Below are 18,005 nucleotides of genomic sequence, written 5' to 3'. Positions count from 1 at the left end.
CCAGGTCAGCCTGTTCAAATCAGTCAGTGCTACACAGAAGTACCCCAGTTCAGAAACCCACTTGCCCACCCACCCACCAACCAACCAACCAACCACCAACCAACCAACCACCAACCAACCAACCACCCACCCACCCACCCAACCAACCCACCTACCAACCAACCACCCACCCACCCAACCAACCCACGTACCAACCACCAACCACCCACCCACCCACCCAACTAACCAATCACCAACCAACCAACCACCCACCCATCCAACCACCAACCAACCAACCAACCACCCACCCACCCAACCAACCAATCAACCACCCACCCACCCACCCACCCACCCAACCAACCAATCAACCACCCACCCACCCAACCATCCACCAACCAAGCAAGCAAGCAACCACCCACCCAACCAACCAATCAACCACCCACCCACCCACCCACCCAACCAACCACCCACCCACCCAACCAACCACCCACCCACCCACCCAACCAAGCAAGCAAGCAAGCAACCACCCACCCACCCACCCAACCCACCTACCAACCAACCACAACAAAACAAACACGTAAAAATACAACATGGATGAAACTTGGAGATATCATTCTATATGAAATAAACTAATTATTAAATGACAGATATTGAATGATTGCATTCATATGAGGTCCCCCAAATAGCCAAACCCATAGAAAGTTCTAGAAATGGAGAGGGACAGTTGCATAGATAAGTGAATGTACTTAATGCTGTTTGGTTGAATGTTTAAAATACTAAAAATGAAAAAAATTTGTTGTATTTTTACCATAATAAACAATACAAATTCCTGGTCTAATGCCAACAAGTAGTGACTTCACTGGATTGGTAAGATTTTGGCTTCTATGGTGCTTAGCCAGGTCTTCCAGGGATCTGTTGTTCAGCTAAGTTTGATACCCACTAGTCTAGCTCTGGTTGTGGGAAGACAGAGAGACAAGGGGTGGTCTCTCTGACAGCCTTTTAGAGGGGGCCTCTCAGACTTCCATGTGTATATGCACCCCAGTATGTTGCTAAGATACAGATTCCGAGTCAGTCAGTGGCTACATCCAGGATGAGGCCTGAGGAGTTACACTACTTGCAAGCTTCTGGTGCTGCTGACTACATTTTGAAGATCAAGGCCCTCTCCTTGTCTTCTGGGGACAAAGGAGATATCTGGAAAGGATGGGCAGACATTTAAGGCCATCAACCCAGGTCTTCATTTTGCTGAAAATGACAAAAGGTAGGGCTCTGGGGGATTTGGTGTGCTTCTAACTGCGGCGCCAGCGCCACAAGCAAGTACAGGGTATCAGGAAAAGAGAGACAAGACGTCCATTTGTTTGTACTAAGAGAATGCATGTGCTGCCTTTATTGCCAGGAGAGAGAAAGTGTGTGTGTGTGTGTGTGTGTGTGTGTGTGTGTGTGTGTGTGTGTCCTCCCTTGTAGGAGGGAGGAGCTTTTTATACAGGTTTACAGCACAGTGGAAAAACCCCAAGTAGAAGAGATCATTGTTTTCCTCCTGCTGAATGTTGATGTCAGAGGGTCAAGGCCAGGGCAGCAAGCCAGGACTAGAAAACAGGAAGCACTTGGACTGGAAAACAAGTTGCACTTGTAGGCTGACCAGCAACTCACAGAGACCCCGTGGCGTTGGGGTCCAACATCTCCCCCCTTCTTTTTATATAAATTAGCACCTATCTCAGGTGACTAGGACGTTAATGCCAATCTTAGTATACAAAAACAAACATTTATAAACAATATTTGGGAATGTGGGCGTCGTGTCGTTCTTTCCAAACTACTTCCTGCTGTTAAGGGGCGCTGAAATACCATGGGGATCATGACAAAAAAAAAACCCAGAAACCTGTTAAAGTTCTTGTTTTTGTGGTCTGTAAGGCTGCATCATCTCAGCTGTTTTAGGTGTTGGATCACCTGGGCCACTGCTTCAGGTGGTCTTGCTTCATCAAACCATACTAGTCTGGAAGGAACCCACAGCTTTTTATGTTCTGTGGAAACAAAAGCAGAAATTCTTTTCCCAAGTAACCTGTCCTTATATTTAAATTTAGAAGTCAAAGCATTTTCAAAACATGCAAGTTGGATTAATTTAGCAACATTAATAATCAAATGCCTTTTAGCAGTTTTTGTTCCTTTCTTAGCAATTAAACAATTTAAAGACAACACAACTGTACACAGTATCCAGACTCTCTGTGTATTTCTCATTTTATATACTTTTATCTTTTCCTTTTCTTTTACTTAATACCAATACCTCCTTTATTAACTGTTACCAATTTTCAATTCACCCACTTTTAATCCATCCTGCAACTGAGGGCAATCTCTCAGGTTCCCCTTACTTTCCCAACCTTTGTCGGGCGAAGGCCTGGAGATTTAATCCAATCCACCCTCCAACCTAGGGTGATCTCTCAGGTTCCCCTTTCTTTCCTGACCTTGGTGTCAGGCGAAGGCCTGGAGATTTAATCCAATCCACCCTCCAACCTAGGGTGATCTCTCAGGTTCCCCTTTCTTTCCTGACCTTGGTGTCAGGCGAAGGCCTGGAGATTTAATCCAATTAATTTTACTGTTAGAAGTTGAAGTACCTGTTTTTAATTCTTTTCTTTCTCCAGTCTCTCCTTTTCGAGTCTTCTATCTGGCCAATCTTTCCCAGTCTTTCCAAGTCTCTCTGGATCTCGGTGGGACCTCCAAAGATTGGCCAGATAGAAGACTCGGAAAGGAGAGACTCGAGAAAGAAAAGAATTAAAAACAGGTACCTCAACTTCTAACAGTAAAATTGAATGGTCAAATCTCCAGGGTTTATTTGAGAGATCACCCTCGGTTGGAGGGTGGATTGGATTAGGGAGATGTTGGACCCTAACGCCACGGGGTCTCTGTGAGTTGCTGGTCAGCCTACAAGTGCAACTTGTTTTCCAGTCCAAGTGCTTCCTATTTTCTAGTCCTGGCTTACTGCCCTGGCCTTGACATCAACATTCAGTAGGAGGAAAACAACGATCTCTTCTACCTGGGGTTTTTTCACTGTGCTGTAAACCTGTATAAAAAGCTTCTCCCTCCTACAAGGGAGAGACCTCTTAGCACTTGCAATGAAGACACACACACACACACACACACACACACACACACTCTCTCTCTCTCTCTCTCTCTCTCTCTCTCTCTCTCCTGGCAATAAAGGCAGCACATGCATTCTCTTAGTACAAACAAATAGATGTCTTGTCTCTCTTTTCCTGATACCCTGTACTTGCTTGTAGCGCTGGCGCCACATCTAACAGTTCAGCTTCATTAGCAAGCAGAATGGTCTGGGTTTTATACAAACCTGATTCTTCCTTTTCTTCTTCTCGTTCTTTCTTGTGGTCCTCCCCATTTCTTCCTCCTCCTCTTCTTCTCTTCCTCTCCATTTTTCTTCCTCCTTTTTCTCTCCCTCCTCTTCTCCTCCTCCTCCTTCCCATTTGTGACGGGGCCTCACGTATCCCAGGCTGGCCTCAAACTCACTATGCAGTCAAAGGTGATCTTAAACTTCCAGCTCCACCTCCTGAGAACTGGGATCACAGCACGCACCATCACATCTGGTTTGTGCAGTGCTGCAGACTGAACCTGGGGCTCCACATGTACTAGGCATGTGTCCTCATGACTGAGTTACACTCCAGCCTGGCTTGTCTGGATTTCCAGACCTGTGTGTCTTAGTAAGGGGCCAGTTCAGCTGTACAGGCATTTAACCGGCTCCTGTTTGGTTTTTCATTGCTTCTCTCATTCTTCCTCATCCTATACAGTCCTCCTTGGGCCCCGGGCCTCCTCCAGCAGCCTCTCAGGCTGATCCATTCTACCACTGACTGTATCTATCCAGAGAGAAGTGTGCATTGCTCCCCATCCCATCCAGCCTGCGTCAAGGCTCATTGACTGGACAGCTCAGTATCCACTGTTTACCTGTTTCAGTCCGGCTTACTCACAGGCTGGAGTCTCCTAATGGCAGCACCCTCATGCCAGAGCTGAACTCAGACACTGAACAGTGGAACACAGGGTAGCGTAACTCAATGGCCAAGGAAGCCGACTCTTAAGAGCTAAAGCCTCATTGTGATCTCTTCCTGATCTTCTAAACTTGGTATGGTTTCCTAATCCCTGAGAGCCCTGGCTTTCTTGCCAATCAAATGGAAATCTTGACACTGTCCCCGAACTCAGCCAGCAATGAGGTTAGTAGGCAATGTGATGGATGCCCTCTACTTAGCCTGCCCTATCTATACACCATACCTTCTCATGACAATGTCCCCTTTGCAGGCCCTAGGAGGGTGGCTCCATTTCCAAACTACTCTGGGGTCTGAGGAGTTAGTTATTCGTGACTGTACTCTGGCTGGATGTAGGTCTGATTCGTATTTGTTTCCCAGTGTTCAGAAAGGTGTGTGTGTGTGTGTGTGTGTGTGTGTGTGTGTGTGTGTGTGTGTGTGTGTATTTACCCACTTAGTTAATTCTAGGCAAAGCTTCTAGGTTTGATTATTGTTTCTGCAGTTCCAAATATGACCTGCAGATGGTGCACATAGCCATGGAGGTGTCAGGTTCTGAGCTGGCACCAGGGCCTTGTTAGCCAGTTCTCCAGGATCTGTTTGGGTGAAGGAGCTGAAGTGGGTATTTCTCCATGAACTTAGAACTTTAGAACTCACTTCAAAGCCTTTACTCCTTCCCTGCTAATAGGGTTGTTTATATTAATTCCTGGACATCCCACATATCCTAGGTAGGGTCTCACTGTGGCCCAGGCTTGGTGTGACCTGCATGCATGCTGCACTATTCTCCTTCTCTTTCTCTGCCTCCTGTTGGTCCCGTCTCAGTCCTCTGTTATCTTCAGACACAGCAGGTCTCAGACCCACCCTCCTTCCAGATCCAGATCCCCAGGGCTGGTCACAGTGCAGGAGCAGTACATGCTCTCATCTGTGGCTGGCCTCCCTTCCTCTGCAGCTCCAAACCTTTGTGGACATGGGGGGAGGTCACAGGCAGCTTCCCAGGATGGACCTGTCACCAGAAATGCTGTTACTGTACACCCAAATCCTCCACATGACACTTGTCTTTCTCTCTGGTATCTGAGTTGCTGATTTCTTCTGAACCTGGTAAGGTGCTGGTCTGAGTCTACTGGGTATGCTCCGTTTTCCCTGTCTTTGAGCCCTTTTTGCCCCCTGACCTCCAGTGATCTCTCTCCTCCTGGTGGCGATACCTTGCCTATGTCAGCCCAGAGCTTTGGGTGCTAACTGGGTCCCCAAGTAGTATATATAAATAAATAAATATATATTCATTTATTCACATATATGTTCACTTTTGTGCGTCTCATGTAATTGTGCACCAGTGGTTCAGGCAGTTACGCTTCCCCAGCTACCCCGAGTCTTGTTGAGGAGAATCCAGGGGACTCCCAGGCTTCCCAGCACGCTGCCTCATTGCATGGGCTACACTCACTTTTCCATCTGCAGACAAGAAAACTGGCTCAGAAGGGTTTAGGCACTTGCTCAAAGGCATAGAGCTGGTCGCTCTTAGAACCCAGCACGGATCTGAGAACAAAAGGCATGCTCAATGGATGTACCCTGGTTCACTAAAAGTCTTTTAGAAAAGCTTCCAGCACAGAGTCAAAGCCCAGGCCTGGGACAGAGGCCCTTCCGCCCTCCCCACTGGTCCTTGCCAGATGGGAAAAAAGCCACCATGTAGAAACATAACCTTTATTGCACACGGCGCTGGGTCTTTTTTCATAGAAAAAGGTATTAACACATAAGCATCTGCAAATTGAAGCAACTCCTGGTTTTCTTGGAACAGTAAAATCGCATGCAGTGTCTCTGAGTTGGGATTTTGGTCTTTGTCAAAATCACCTAGGTGGGGGGGGGTGAGTAGAAGGGTAAAAAAAATTGCTGTCTTTGTGCCTCTGACTCAAAAGAAGGTGAGAGAAATATATAGATATATAGATTGTCGCTGTGTCCCATTCTGCCTATATATGTATATATCTCTCCACACGTGTTTCATGGGGGGGAGGATTTGACTTATTTTGTGCCCTGGCTTCATGGAGAAGAAGAAAATAGTTTCATTTGTACAAAAGATTCCTATGTACAGTGTTCATGACTTGGGGGTTTCTTTTCCACGTCTTTTTTTTTTTGTCTGTGAGTTTAATATAAATAACTCAGGAAACAGCCGCGTTGGTGTGTCGGGACTGGAGGTGCAGAGGTCCCAGTGTGGAGCCCTTCTTCTGACGTCAGCACGCCTACACCAGGGTGTAGGATTTGGAATAGGCTCCAGCCCCCTGTTTCTGAGATCGCCCTACCCCTGGGGTGCTCATCTCGAGCAGTGAGTCCCTGGAGCCCCCCATTTTGGTGTGTGGGCCTCCGACCCTTGGAGGTTCAGTGCTGGGGGCCGGAGGGGCAGCACTAGGGGCAGCAGGAGGCTCACTGGGGGTAGGACCAGGTGCTGGGGGTGCCGTGCCAGCTGGGGGTGCCGGCATGGCCAGAGTCCTCTGAGGTAAGGTGGCCGTGGCGGTGGCAGAGGGGGCCCCTGGATGGGGGAGGCCCAAGGGCTTGCTGGCAGGGTCCAGAGTGAGGTGCCGTGCCTGGGTGTGGTAAGCTCGAGTCAGGTTCCTCATGGAGGCCTCTCGGGGTGGGACCACAGGGCAGGGCTCCCGCCCATCTGCCTTCCGGAAGAAGGCCTCTGACTTGGTGTACAGTGGCAGGTTGCAGTAGTCGCCTGGAATCACAGAGGCAGAGGATATCAGAGTCAGAAGCCTGGGAACACATTCAGTCCCTGTCTACCCTCACCAGATTAAGGGGATGACCACTCTGTAATGAACCTCTCCCATGTGTCAGTCATGTATGTGAGTTTTAAATTTTTTTTAAAAAAGATTTATTTTATGTATTATGTATACAATGTTCTGCCTGCATGTGTGCCTGCAGGCCAGAAGAGGGCACCGGATCTCACTACAGATGGTTGTGAGCCACCATGTGGTTGCTGGGAATTGAAATCAGGACCTCTCGAAGAACAACAGCCAGTGCTCTTAACCCCTGAGCCATCTCTCCAGCCTCCGTGCCTTTTTTTTAATGCAAAGGAGTTATTACACAGATAGAAAATTAAGATCAGAGAGGTTAAGCGACTTGTTTAAAAACCACAGAAATGTGAGGTTGAGCAAGAACATGGTCCTGAGCTGTTCTCAAGTCCTCCCTCTTGCGTTACTGTCAGGGAACCAGGGAAGGCTGGCAGGATAAGATCTACATAGGCCTGTGGTGCTGGGCAGCAGGGGTCAGAGTAGCCGTGTGGGCTGAGCACTCACTCTTATTGGCTCGGTGAGGGATGGGCACAGCCACGTTCTTGCCCCGGTCAGCATCTTGGGGCTTGGGTGGCGAGGCGGTGAAGCGACAGATGCCAGGCTCTGAGGGTGTGCTCATGGATGTCATGCTGTCGGCATTCTCGTTGGTGCCTGTGGTCATCTGGTCGGAGGAGCTGTCCGAGATGAAGCACTCTGTGATCTCAAACTTGGCATGCTGCAGCTGCTCCTCCAGCTTGGCGTGCTCATAGGCCCGGGCCAGCTCCTCGTAGGTGGAGGAAGCACTCTCAGTAGACACCATGCTGTTCCGTCCTTTGTCTGGAGACACGGAAGGGGTGCAGTTGAGAGGAGAGGAGTAGGCTAGGGGGTGGGAATGGGACCATCCCTATTTCAAGCAGCCTTTTGAAAGCCATGAGGGAAACATGCTAAAGACCCCGTTCTCCCTGGGGAAAGTGATAGCGGAGGTATAAACGAGATCATTGGCTAATGAAGAACAGAACCTTTTTCAGTCTAAAAAAGAAAAAGCAACCAAGCCCTGTAATATCAGCTCTTTCTTTAACAAATGTTCACTGCATCATTTTTTCCCTAATAGTTTTTTGGGAAGGTCAAAATAAAACCATGGACCAAGCAAGGTCAAGTGTCCCCCCCCCCCTTCCCCGGCTCCCAACCCTCACCACACAGGGAGTCAGTGGATAGCTGGGAAGGCTGGTTAGAAAGGAACTGGGAAAAAGAATGTGGGCAACGAATGGGGGAGCTGGGGAAAATGGATGGGATGCAGGCAGGTCCCTGAAGATGGAGGTCCCTACGCCTACCTGTGTCTTGGGATAGACTGGCACTGTAGCTGTCACTCTCCGTGACAGTAACACCATGCTGGGAACCCACAGTGCGCCAGTCAGAGGTGAGGGTTCGGGCAGGGGTGGAGGCCTGGCACTTGGTCAAGGTCCACTGGCTTGAGTAGCGGTTCCGAGTGCTGTGGGCTGATTTTACATTCTTCCTGGACACTGGGTCTACACAGAGAGGGGGAAGAAATAGCATCCTCCAGCTGAGGGCGCTTAGACACAGGCAGCTGGCACTTAGCACAAAGAGCAGTGGGGAGCAAAGGCAGTGGCAGAAGCAGTCACAGAGGTTCACCTGGGAATGCTGGCCATGCAGCTTTCCTGAACATGTGTAGAAGCAGTGGGTGGCATCCTGACCCCCACCCCTCCCCAGCATTTCCTTCTACATGGGGAAGAATGGGATGCTCTGTTCTGTTGTCTTCTAACTGCCATCCCCTACGTCCTTGATGTAGCCTTTCCTTGTCTCTGGAATCACTGAAAGCTCTTGGAGAGCATGAAGACCCAACCCTTGCTCCAGATTCTAAGTAAGGAAACTGAGAGCCATAAAGGGTTAGCAATGCCCAATGCCACTTATAACTAGGATGTCTGCAGGCAAGGCCTCCAGACTCTTAACTCCAGAGCCTTGTCAACTCTTCCATCCCATCCCACTGTATGTGTACATATGTGTTCATGTGTGTGTTCATGTGTGGAAGTCAGAGATTGATGTCTCTGGTCATCCACCTGCCTGGTTTTTTGAGATAGGGTCCCTTGCTGAAACTGGAGCTCACCAATTTGGCTAGGCTGGGTTGGGCAAGTGAGCTCTAGGGATGTACCTGCTTCTGCATCCCAAGGGCTGAAATTACAGATGTGTATCTTTGTCCCTGGCTTTTTATATGGGAGATGGGCTTTTGCAGAGGCGCTTTATTGACTGAGTCAGCTCCCCAGTTCTCTTTTTCTTTCTTTCTTTTTAAAATCAACTCTACCCCATGCTGAGTGACACCCCCGCCGAAACTCCCACAAGACCTCCTATTTGCGGTTAATGCATACTGGTTCCTGGCCGGATGTCCGACATGTCGATGAGGGGTCCTGTGCTCTGGATGAGGGCTGGATGGTGCAAAGAGACACCAGTACAGAAGCTCTGTGGGTTGACTGCTTGGCTGAACTCAGCATCTGTTACAGGGATGGTGGCCTTGTCATCTCCTAGAGGGAGAAAGAAATCACCTGAAGTCCTCCCCAAATTCTTCTTTGTCTTTATCCAATGCTGAATGCCAGATCCAGAGAGACCAGGATGCTCTCCATTGGAAGGAGAGGAGCTGCAGGGAATTCCAGGGCTGCTGAGTGGGTGGGGTTACAGCTAGAGCCCTGGGCGTGGCCATGGGACTTGCAGTTGTCCTCCATGGGTTGTGGCCTGGGAAGCACACCTAGAGCAGGTCACTTACCCAACTGCTTGATGCCCTCCTTGTCCTCGATGAGCAGCTGAACCCTGGGGATGTCAATGTGGAGCCGTGGACCCTGGGGTGGCCCTTTAACAGGGGTGTCAAAGCTTCGATTGTTCTTGCTGTGGAAGAGGGAAAGGAAGTGAGTGTCTCAGGAGCGAAAGAAGCTTGGGGTAAGGGACTTTTCAGACCAAAGGGATATTAGACGCCTCTTTGGGTAACTCCAATATAGGTGGGCAGGGCAGTAGGGGTGGGGGTGTTAGGGGGAGGGGGGGCAAAGAGAAAGCAGCTAAGTGACACTTACCTTATCAGCATTTCTGCCAAACTCTTTGCATCTGCAAGAAGTAGAGAGGTAGCTGGTTGAGAATGGAGTTTGAGCAGGAGAAGTAAAAGAGCCATGTGGGTGAAGTGGGTACAGTGTCTAAAATGGCAACGGTCTAAGGAGTGGAAGGAGCAAGATAAAGACCCACAAGACAGCAATGATAAGAATTCATTGTTCCCAGTTAGGTGTTGCCTTAGGTCTGGCTCCCCTTTTTTAGACCCCCTCCCCCCATCTAATAGAGAGAGGGCGAAGCATCTTTGGTGCTCTGTCTACTCCATGAACTGGCTGTAATTTAAGAAGATGCCATGGCATGCTGGAAGCAGACATTAGTAAAGGATCCTCAGCTATCTCTTGGGGGAAAGGAGAGAGTGTTGGGTGGGGTAGAGGTGGTCATCAAGAAGCCCTAGATGATTAAACTCTCACACTAGCCAAGAGACTTCGCTTCTTCCTCTAGGGCACTGGTTCTCAACCTTCCTAATGCTGGGAGCCTTTAATAAAGTTCTTCATGTGTGGTGACCCCAACCGTAAATTATTTCATTGCTACTTCATAACTGCAATTTTGCTACTGTTATTAATTAAAATATAAATATCTAATATGCAGGATTTCTGATACATGACCCCAAAGGGGTTATGATCCATAGGTTGAGACTGCTGCTTTAGGGTATCTGTGCCCCAAAGTTCGTGAATGGGTTTGAGAGTCCACACTGTATCTCAAAGGGTCCTTGCATCTCACTGGGACTTTTAGGTGATGATACTGGAGGAGAGGTGAGCCAAAGGGTCTGTCTAATGTATTAGAGCTCAGAAGCTGAAAATGATCTGTTAAAGTGGAGATAGTGGTATGCCTGCATCCAATCATCCACATATCTAACTGCCCACTCAACCATTAACCCAGCCATCAAAATATTCATCCATCCATCCATCCATCTATCCATCCATCCACCCATCCACTGATCCAACTATCTATCAGTGCATCCAACTATTTTGTTTTTTGAGACACTCATGAATTCTAGGCTGTCCTCAAACATAAACTCCCTTTGTGGCTGAGCCCAAGTGCTAGGTTTACTGCTGTATACTATCATACCTAGATTCTCTAGTGCTGAGGATCAAACCCCAGAGTGCATGCATGCTAGGTAAATACTCTTCCAACTGATCCATATCCCCAGGTCCCTCACCTAACTATTTTTTTTTCGAGACAGGGTTTCTCTGTGTAGCTTTGGAGCCTGTCCTGGAACTTACTCTGTAGGCCAGGCTAATCTCAAACTCGTAGAGATCCACCTGCCTCTGCCTCCTGAGTGCTGTGATTAAAGGCCTGTACCACAATGCCTGGCCACCCACCTAACCATTTAATCATCTACCCAAACAACACTCCAACTATTGACTCATCTATGAAACAATGCATTAAACATTCAACCATTTTTCCATTTATACGCCCAACTAGCCTTACCATTATGTAACCACCCATTCAACCATTTATATAATTATCCCACCATCCAGCTATTCTTTTATCCAACTATATGGATGGCTATATCATGGATCAAATTGTTACCTGTTATGCCTCAAAATACTCATCATCCCACCACCAACCCAATCAACTATTTATGTATCCAAACCATCATCAAACCATTTGTCTATCCATTCTTGTATTTATGAATCTATCAATTATATATCAATCATCCATTTAAACATTCAGTCATTTATCCAACTATCTAAGCACTTATTCACTGAACAATCTGTTCTTCCATTCCCTCTGGTCCCAAATACCATGGATAGGTTAGTAATTCTCTCTTCTGTGCTACTGTCGTCCCCCGACTTCTCTCATTAAATACTGAACTCTGTAAGTACATGGCTTGCCCCTTCTTCATCTCTGCATCTCTATCCTTAAACAGTATCTACTTTGCATCAGACTCAAATTTTATTTTTCAAGGGAGTGAGCAAACATGAAGTAACTAGCAGGTACTAGATACTTACTGGACCAGGTACTGGGACAATCAAGAAACATGAGATTCATTTATTCAAGACTACAGTGTTAAGTATTGAAAGGGACAATATTCAAAATACTTTCACACTTGACACAGCATGGAAACTTCCTGGCCAGGAATTGAACAGAGTCCTAGAGAGGGACATTTGTCAACGATAAGGAACTATTTGCATATGTTAATAACCAAAATGGCTTTACCAGTGTGGATGTGTGCAAATGCCAGCCCTAATTGGTGTGGGCACAAAATCCTGGGGCCATAAAAGGAAAAAGCTATGAATCTTAAGGAGACTTAAGAAGGTTTGAGTGGTAGGTCTTCCTTTTAGGGGACACAGGCTCTGGTCTCTTGCCCAGGTTGTTCTGTGACTCACTGAAGGGTGGCCAGTATGGCTGGGAGGCACCGCCCTCTCATCTTGAAAGCAGATAGAAAAGTCCCTCACCTCGGAGCCTCTTCAACCGTTTCTCCTTCCTCTTCTTGCGTACAACAAAGAGCAGGGCCACCCCGAGGGTGGCCAGGATGACAGGGCAGCCGATGGTGAACAGCTTCTTCACGTCATCCCCTTCACCTTGTGCAGACTTGATGGGGGGAATGGTGCCTGAGTAGTGCAGAGAAGAGAATCAAGGGATGCTACGAGCTCTCAGAGTCCCGTGTGGGCAAGCCTACTAATCAGGTCTGTTGTCCTTGGTCTCTGATCCCTTGCCTCCCAGAGCTGTAACCCTCCCCTCTGCTTCCCTAAATTCTGGTCCCATCAGGACAGTCATAAGCAGTTATATAGCTTTTATGCTGTGTTAATGACTTTCTGGTTCTATTCTAGAATTTTCCTGACCCCCTCTCAGGATTATTTTCCTGCCTGACCAAGTTTAATGTGCAATCCTAGAGGGTAGGGGGTGGGGGTGTTGATGGGATTACATCCCACATCTAGCTGGGCATTGAAGGGACAAAGCAAGGAGGTCAGTCAGAAGTCATAGAGTGGGGGGTAGATCTGCAATCCCTTCTCCTGATGGAGAATAACTCCTTTATCTCCCCTGCCACCCCACTATGTCCCTGTTACTCTCACCACAAACATCCTTTGCTGTTCCTGGGTGTCTGCAGGAAGGTGATGATAGACTCTACCCATATAACCCTCTGCAAAACCCCAATCCATGATCCTTGTCTGTTTTCTAAGCTTTGCTTAAGAGTCATCTTTTACATGAAGACTTCCTTGTTGGGGCCTATCTCCTGAAGACTGTTTTCATTCTGTTTCCTTAGTATGTAGATAGACTTAATTTAGCTTGTCTAATTGGCCCCTAAGAGCCAAGATTTCTTTTTTCTCCAAATGTGTGCCTGCATGTGGTGTGTGTGTGTGTGTGTGTGTGTGTGTGTGTGTGTGTGTGTGTGTGTATCCCTATGGGGTAGACACCAGTTAGGTGCTTACCAAATATCCATGCTCTTGTTTTGCAGCTAGCTTAGGGTCACATGACTAGTTGGAACAACAAACTGCAAGGAAGAAGTGATGATTTTTTTCTCCTTAGCTAGAGCAAAGCCCTGGGTTTGGTCCCCAGTACACATGCCCCTTCAAGGCAATTAAGAACTAATGGGCCTTTTTTCCTTGGGGAAGGGGTCATGTTCAAAATGGTGTAGCTAAAAGGTGGTGGCCATTCAACTCTCTCAGGACCTTACCAGAACAAGAAAATCTTCACTGGGGGAGCCAGCAGGCTCTTGCTACTTGTTACTGGAGAACAGGCTGTCCATCTTGACCACTACACTCTGAGGGCAGAGTTCTCAGAGGGCAGGGCCTCAGTTTCAGTCTTGGCTCAACTCTCCCTCTCCATCTCCCTGAAGCAATGTGCAGCAAGAACTGCATCACCAAATCCTTTCATCTGCTGTTAGACTGGCCACCAGTAGATCTGCCCACTTACCCGCCTGCAACCAACTGCTGGTCCCTCTGTCCTCCTTAGCTCTCTACCCTGGGTTTATTCCTGTCTGTTTCTATTTTCCCATCTCTTTAGGAGCCTTGGGACTGTCCCATCCCATCCTTTCCAACTCACTGCCATCGTAGTCCAGAGTGGCAAACTGGGCAGTCTCGTTGCCACAGCCAGCGCTGTTGCAAGCCCTCATGCGGAGCTCATACCAGGTGGCCTCTCGGAGTTCTGTCAGAAACACCTCTGTGGAGCTGTTGGCCCGGACGCCCTGCCAGGCCCAGGTCCCCTTGGGCCGGTACTCCAGGACAATGGCTGTGATGGGGCAGCCGCCATTGTTCCAGCCCTGCAGGTTAAGCCGAGCATGTGTGGAGTTGATGTGGGTGAAGAGGTGTTGGTCTTTACTGAAGGAGGGCTCTGGGGGACCGGAAGGGGAAAGACAGGTTAGAGAGCCCTGGAAAGAAGAGATCCTTCATCTGTCTGGGAGGGCTTTTCCTGGGGCAGCTGAGACTGCAGCAGGGGGGCCCCAGAAGTGGAGAAGTGAGAGGAAGATAGACCCTAGGGCGGGGACCCAGCAGTGAAGGTGAGAGGTGGGAGGAGGGAAGGGCGCCGACCCTCTAGTCCTCCTGGTAAGGAGGTAGGGTCTTTCAATCATTCGACCTCAATCAATGAATCAATCAATGAATTCTGACAAGGTCTAAGGTATCCCAGACTGGCCTCACGTTCTCTGTGTAGACAAAGATAACCTTGAATTTTCTGATTCTCTTGCTTCCACCTCCGAGTGCTGGGATTACAGTTTATGTGGTGCTGGGGGCTGAACTAGGTGTTGTGCGCAATATCTACATCCCCCACCCCCAGTCCAGGTGGGTTTCCTCTGGCGATGATAGTATACCGAGACGTTCTAGTGACAGGAACAAAGTTGAGTCCCTCCCTCCAGCCCCCTGTGCACTTGGCTCCTCTTTCCCCATGATAGGCATCCTCTGCCCCTGACGTGGGCTCACCCCCCCACCTCCCTCTTGGGCCCTGCTCTTCACCACCACCCCCGACCCGGCCTCACCCCGCCCATGGGTCTTGGCTTCGATGATCTCGCTGATGCGCCCAGAGCCCACACTGTTCTTGGCTGCCAGCTTCACCTTGTACCACGTGCCACACTTGAGGCTGTCCAGCTTGAAGGAGCGCTCGCTGGAGCTGACGAACACATCCTTCCACTCCTCGCTGTTATCCACTGAGTACTGCAGCACGAAGCCTGCAGGAGGGGTCGGCTCGAGTGGGCGAAGCAGAGAAGGGCAGGGCGGCAGACACCCAGCCTCTGCTCCAGCAGAGGTCATGGGGACCGGTGTATGCAAATGGGATGCAAATCTGGAGGCCTTCCATTCTAGTGCTGGGTGAGCCTGGGTCCCTCGGCAGCTCTAGCATTAGGTTTAGAGAGCTGGCAGGCCTAAGGCACTAACTGTTCCGTGAGGGGCAGGGAGTGTGACCAGCAGTACCCCATTTGGGAAGAGCTATCTGGAAGTATACTCAGCCCCATCTTAGACTATTGAACCCTGAACTGCATTCTTGCAAGATCTCTGCTGAGTCACACATACTCTTGTTTGAGAGGCACTGATGTTGTGTTTGTCTGCTTTGGAAGACTGGGAACCTAGGCCTGGAGAGGAAAGCGCTTTAGATGTGCTCCGTTCACAGACGGGTGGGACTGGAGTACTTTCTGTGCACCTGGGTATCTCATGTTCTGACTCACCCTCCAGATCTTTCCTGGGGCTTATGGGACCAAGTATTAGAAACAGATGAAGCCCCTCTCTCACCCTGGGACTCCAGAATTCCCTCTCCTCCTGATCCACACCCCTCCTTACCTCTGATAGAGCTGCCCCCATTGTCCCCTGGAATCCAGGTCAGAGTGATGGAAGAGGCGGAGGTTTTGGAGACAGTGAGGCGGGGCTGGTCCGGGGGGACTGTGAGGGAAAACTACCAGCTGTCAGTGGGAAAGGTTAATCCAGTGCATGGCAACGATGGAGATACAGAGGGTGATGACAGGAAGGTACTGGCCCGTGCACATGACTTCCCATCCCTCTGACTCCTCTCCTTTTCCCACCTTGGTTCCGCCAAGGTCTGCCTCCCCAGCACCCAGGGCTGGCTTTCTCGGTCATTCAGTCTCTTTAACAGGATGGACCTCCTGTCCTTGTCGCCACTTAAACCACCTGCCTTGCAGAGCCTCACCTTGCACCAGGAGGTTGACAATGATGGTATCGAAGCCACCAGTGTTGGTGGCTGTGCAGGTGTAATAGCCCGAGTCCTCAGCCTTCACAGCACGAAGCAGCAGTGTGCCATTTGTGTGGATGAGCCGGTGTCCATCCAAGGACACTGGGATTGCCGAGTCTTCACTGCCAGACAAGGAGGTGGCGTGGGTTATGGCACACATTCCCTAGGGCCGGGGCCCTCCCCCCAGTGTGGGGGCAAATGGAAGCGGGGCAGGAGGAAGCTTGCAGGGGATCGTGGGTTCTCGGGCCTTTGTTCAGCACGTTTCAAGGATTTCCAGTGAGCCCCTGTCTCTTTACCCACCCAGGAAGGTTACTGGCTGGGGTAGGGCCAGGTAAACTCGTATGAACAGGGTCATATGCCCTGTAGGACAGCCGTGGGGCAGAGTGATGACCACACAGCTTTGCATTTCTCAGGAGCCATACCACTCCTCCAGGGCGTGTCACACACCTGTCCTTGGTCCACTTGACAGCTGGGGCTGGGTCTCCCACTGAATTGCAAGGCAACCGGACATCTTTCATCCAGGGTGTTGTTACTGTGCCTCCGAATGAGATGATCTTTGCCGGGGCTATGGGAAGGAGAACACAAGGGCCTCTCTGCTTTCCACCCTCCACATTCCCACAGCGCCTTCCACAGGGATCCCCACATTTACAATGCAGGTCAAGGGAGATTTTGGGATAAACTGGGTACTTTGGTTGAGGTAGTCCTGTGGCTAAGTGGGGTCAGTGTGCCGGAGCTCAGGCCAAGAGCTGACAGGACCTGGGGTCTGCCAGTTTTGGAGGAGATGGAGGGTGACAAGGCCTCCCAGGATTCTGGGCCAACTTTGTAGTGACAGTCTTGTAGCAGGGCAAGGCACACAAGGAGAAGGGCAAGTTGGGTAGGAGAGGCCGTGTGTGTGTGTGTGTGTGTGTGTGTGTGTAAGCATATATTTTTGTGAGTTTGTATGTGTGGTGGAGGTACAGTAGTGTTTAGCTGTTCTACCTCATGATATAATTGTGTGTATGAATAGAGATGTACTGTATTTGATGCCCACAGGGGTGGGGTCAGGCTTCTGCCAAGAGTTCAGGTCCTAAGACCTTGTCCTGGAAAGATGGCAGGCTCTAAGCTCCTTCCCTTCTGAAGAAGGTGAAATCTGGAGAAAGGGTTGGTGGTATCCTGAGGAGAAGGAGGAAGGAAGGCGAGGATGCTGAGAGAGCTGTGTGTAAGGAGCTCTGACTCCGAGCTACAAGGGACAGCACAGCACACCTCAACCGTCTTGGGTGGCCAGACCGCACAGCTGGATAGAAGGCTGACAGAGCCTGATGGCTGCAGGTGTGAGCCCTTGGTCTCCCACAGACCCTCAGTTGGATGCTTGCTGGCTCTGCTTCTATGGCCAAAAGGGGGGCTTCTCTCATCCCAGGGAGTGGGGTTAGGCCAAGGCAGGCCAGTCCTGGGGCCCTGGCCTGGAGAGTCAGGTGAGCTTGGGGCTGACTGGGGAGGGGATGTGGCAGGAGGAAGGGCCAGAGACATTGACAGACTTGAAGCTCACTGATGCTAGTTCTGCCCTTGGGCCAAGATGAGAACAGCCCACAGTTCCACTGCGAGTTCTTATAGACCACCCCTCATGTCCAGGTCAGAGATGGGTGAGGCCTGCCCTGAGAATCCTGCTGGTGGATAAAGGAGTGTTTCTGATTGCATCATGAGGCTCTCTCTGGAGTCCCAAAAGCCCTGTGGAAGCATTAGTGTACCCCAAACCCTGAGAAACCCGTCTTCCAGGAGCTGAGTACTAAAACCGATGTTCTGCTTTGGATGGGGATAAAGGGGATTGATTCTCTTGTGTGTGAGGGGTTTCATCCTAAGCCAAGGTGGGCCTGACTGTAGCCTGTTATGTGACTTTTCCAGAGTCAGGGGGCAGCAGAGGCCTATTCTTTGGTGGATTCAGAAGGGAGACTAGTGGCCAGCTTCTCACAAGTCACAGTGCTACCTGTACTTCTCAAAAAGAACCAGAATTCTGCAAACGAGCTTCTGGAAGTTTCTCCCAACCCCTGCCCCAGGCCCA

General features: G+C 49.7%; 1 protein-coding gene across 2 annotated transcripts in view; it reads right to left on the bottom strand.

The window, feature by feature from the left end:
• Positions 1 to 5,670: 5,670 nt before the first annotated feature.
• The window catches only part of Dscaml1 (DS cell adhesion molecule like 1), a 322,600-nt gene continuing 310,265 nt past the window's right edge, over positions 5,671 to 18,005 (bottom strand). For both annotated transcript variants that reach the window (XM_013113019.3, XM_013113020.3), the window contains 12 exons: positions 16,418 to 16,535; positions 15,929 to 16,092; positions 15,565 to 15,663; positions 14,772 to 14,960; positions 13,844 to 14,131; positions 12,256 to 12,411; positions 9,823 to 9,853; positions 9,522 to 9,640; positions 9,130 to 9,282; positions 8,080 to 8,274; positions 7,274 to 7,585; positions 5,671 to 6,693 (listed from right to left, as the gene is read on the bottom strand). In XM_013113019.3, the coding sequence (XP_012968473.2) occupies positions 6,218 to 6,693; positions 7,274 to 7,585; positions 8,080 to 8,274; positions 9,130 to 9,282; positions 9,522 to 9,640; positions 9,823 to 9,853; positions 12,256 to 12,411; positions 13,844 to 14,131; positions 14,772 to 14,960; positions 15,565 to 15,663; positions 15,929 to 16,092; positions 16,418 to 16,535 (2,300 nt within the window). In that variant the 3' untranslated portion in view covers positions 5,671 to 6,217. The remainder of the gene's footprint in view (positions 6,694 to 7,273; positions 7,586 to 8,079; positions 8,275 to 9,129; positions 9,283 to 9,521; positions 9,641 to 9,822; positions 9,854 to 12,255; positions 12,412 to 13,843; positions 14,132 to 14,771; positions 14,961 to 15,564; positions 15,664 to 15,928; positions 16,093 to 16,417; positions 16,536 to 18,005) is intronic.

This window comes from Mesocricetus auratus, unplaced genomic scaffold, assembly GCF_017639785.1.
Source record: "Mesocricetus auratus isolate SY011 unplaced genomic scaffold, BCM_Maur_2.0 Super-Scaffold_100022, whole genome shotgun sequence".
Classification (NCBI taxonomy): domain Eukaryota; kingdom Metazoa; phylum Chordata; class Mammalia; order Rodentia; family Cricetidae; genus Mesocricetus; species Mesocricetus auratus.
Note: the sequence above shows the minus strand (reverse complement) of the source record. Positions and strands in the feature narration are given on the sequence as shown.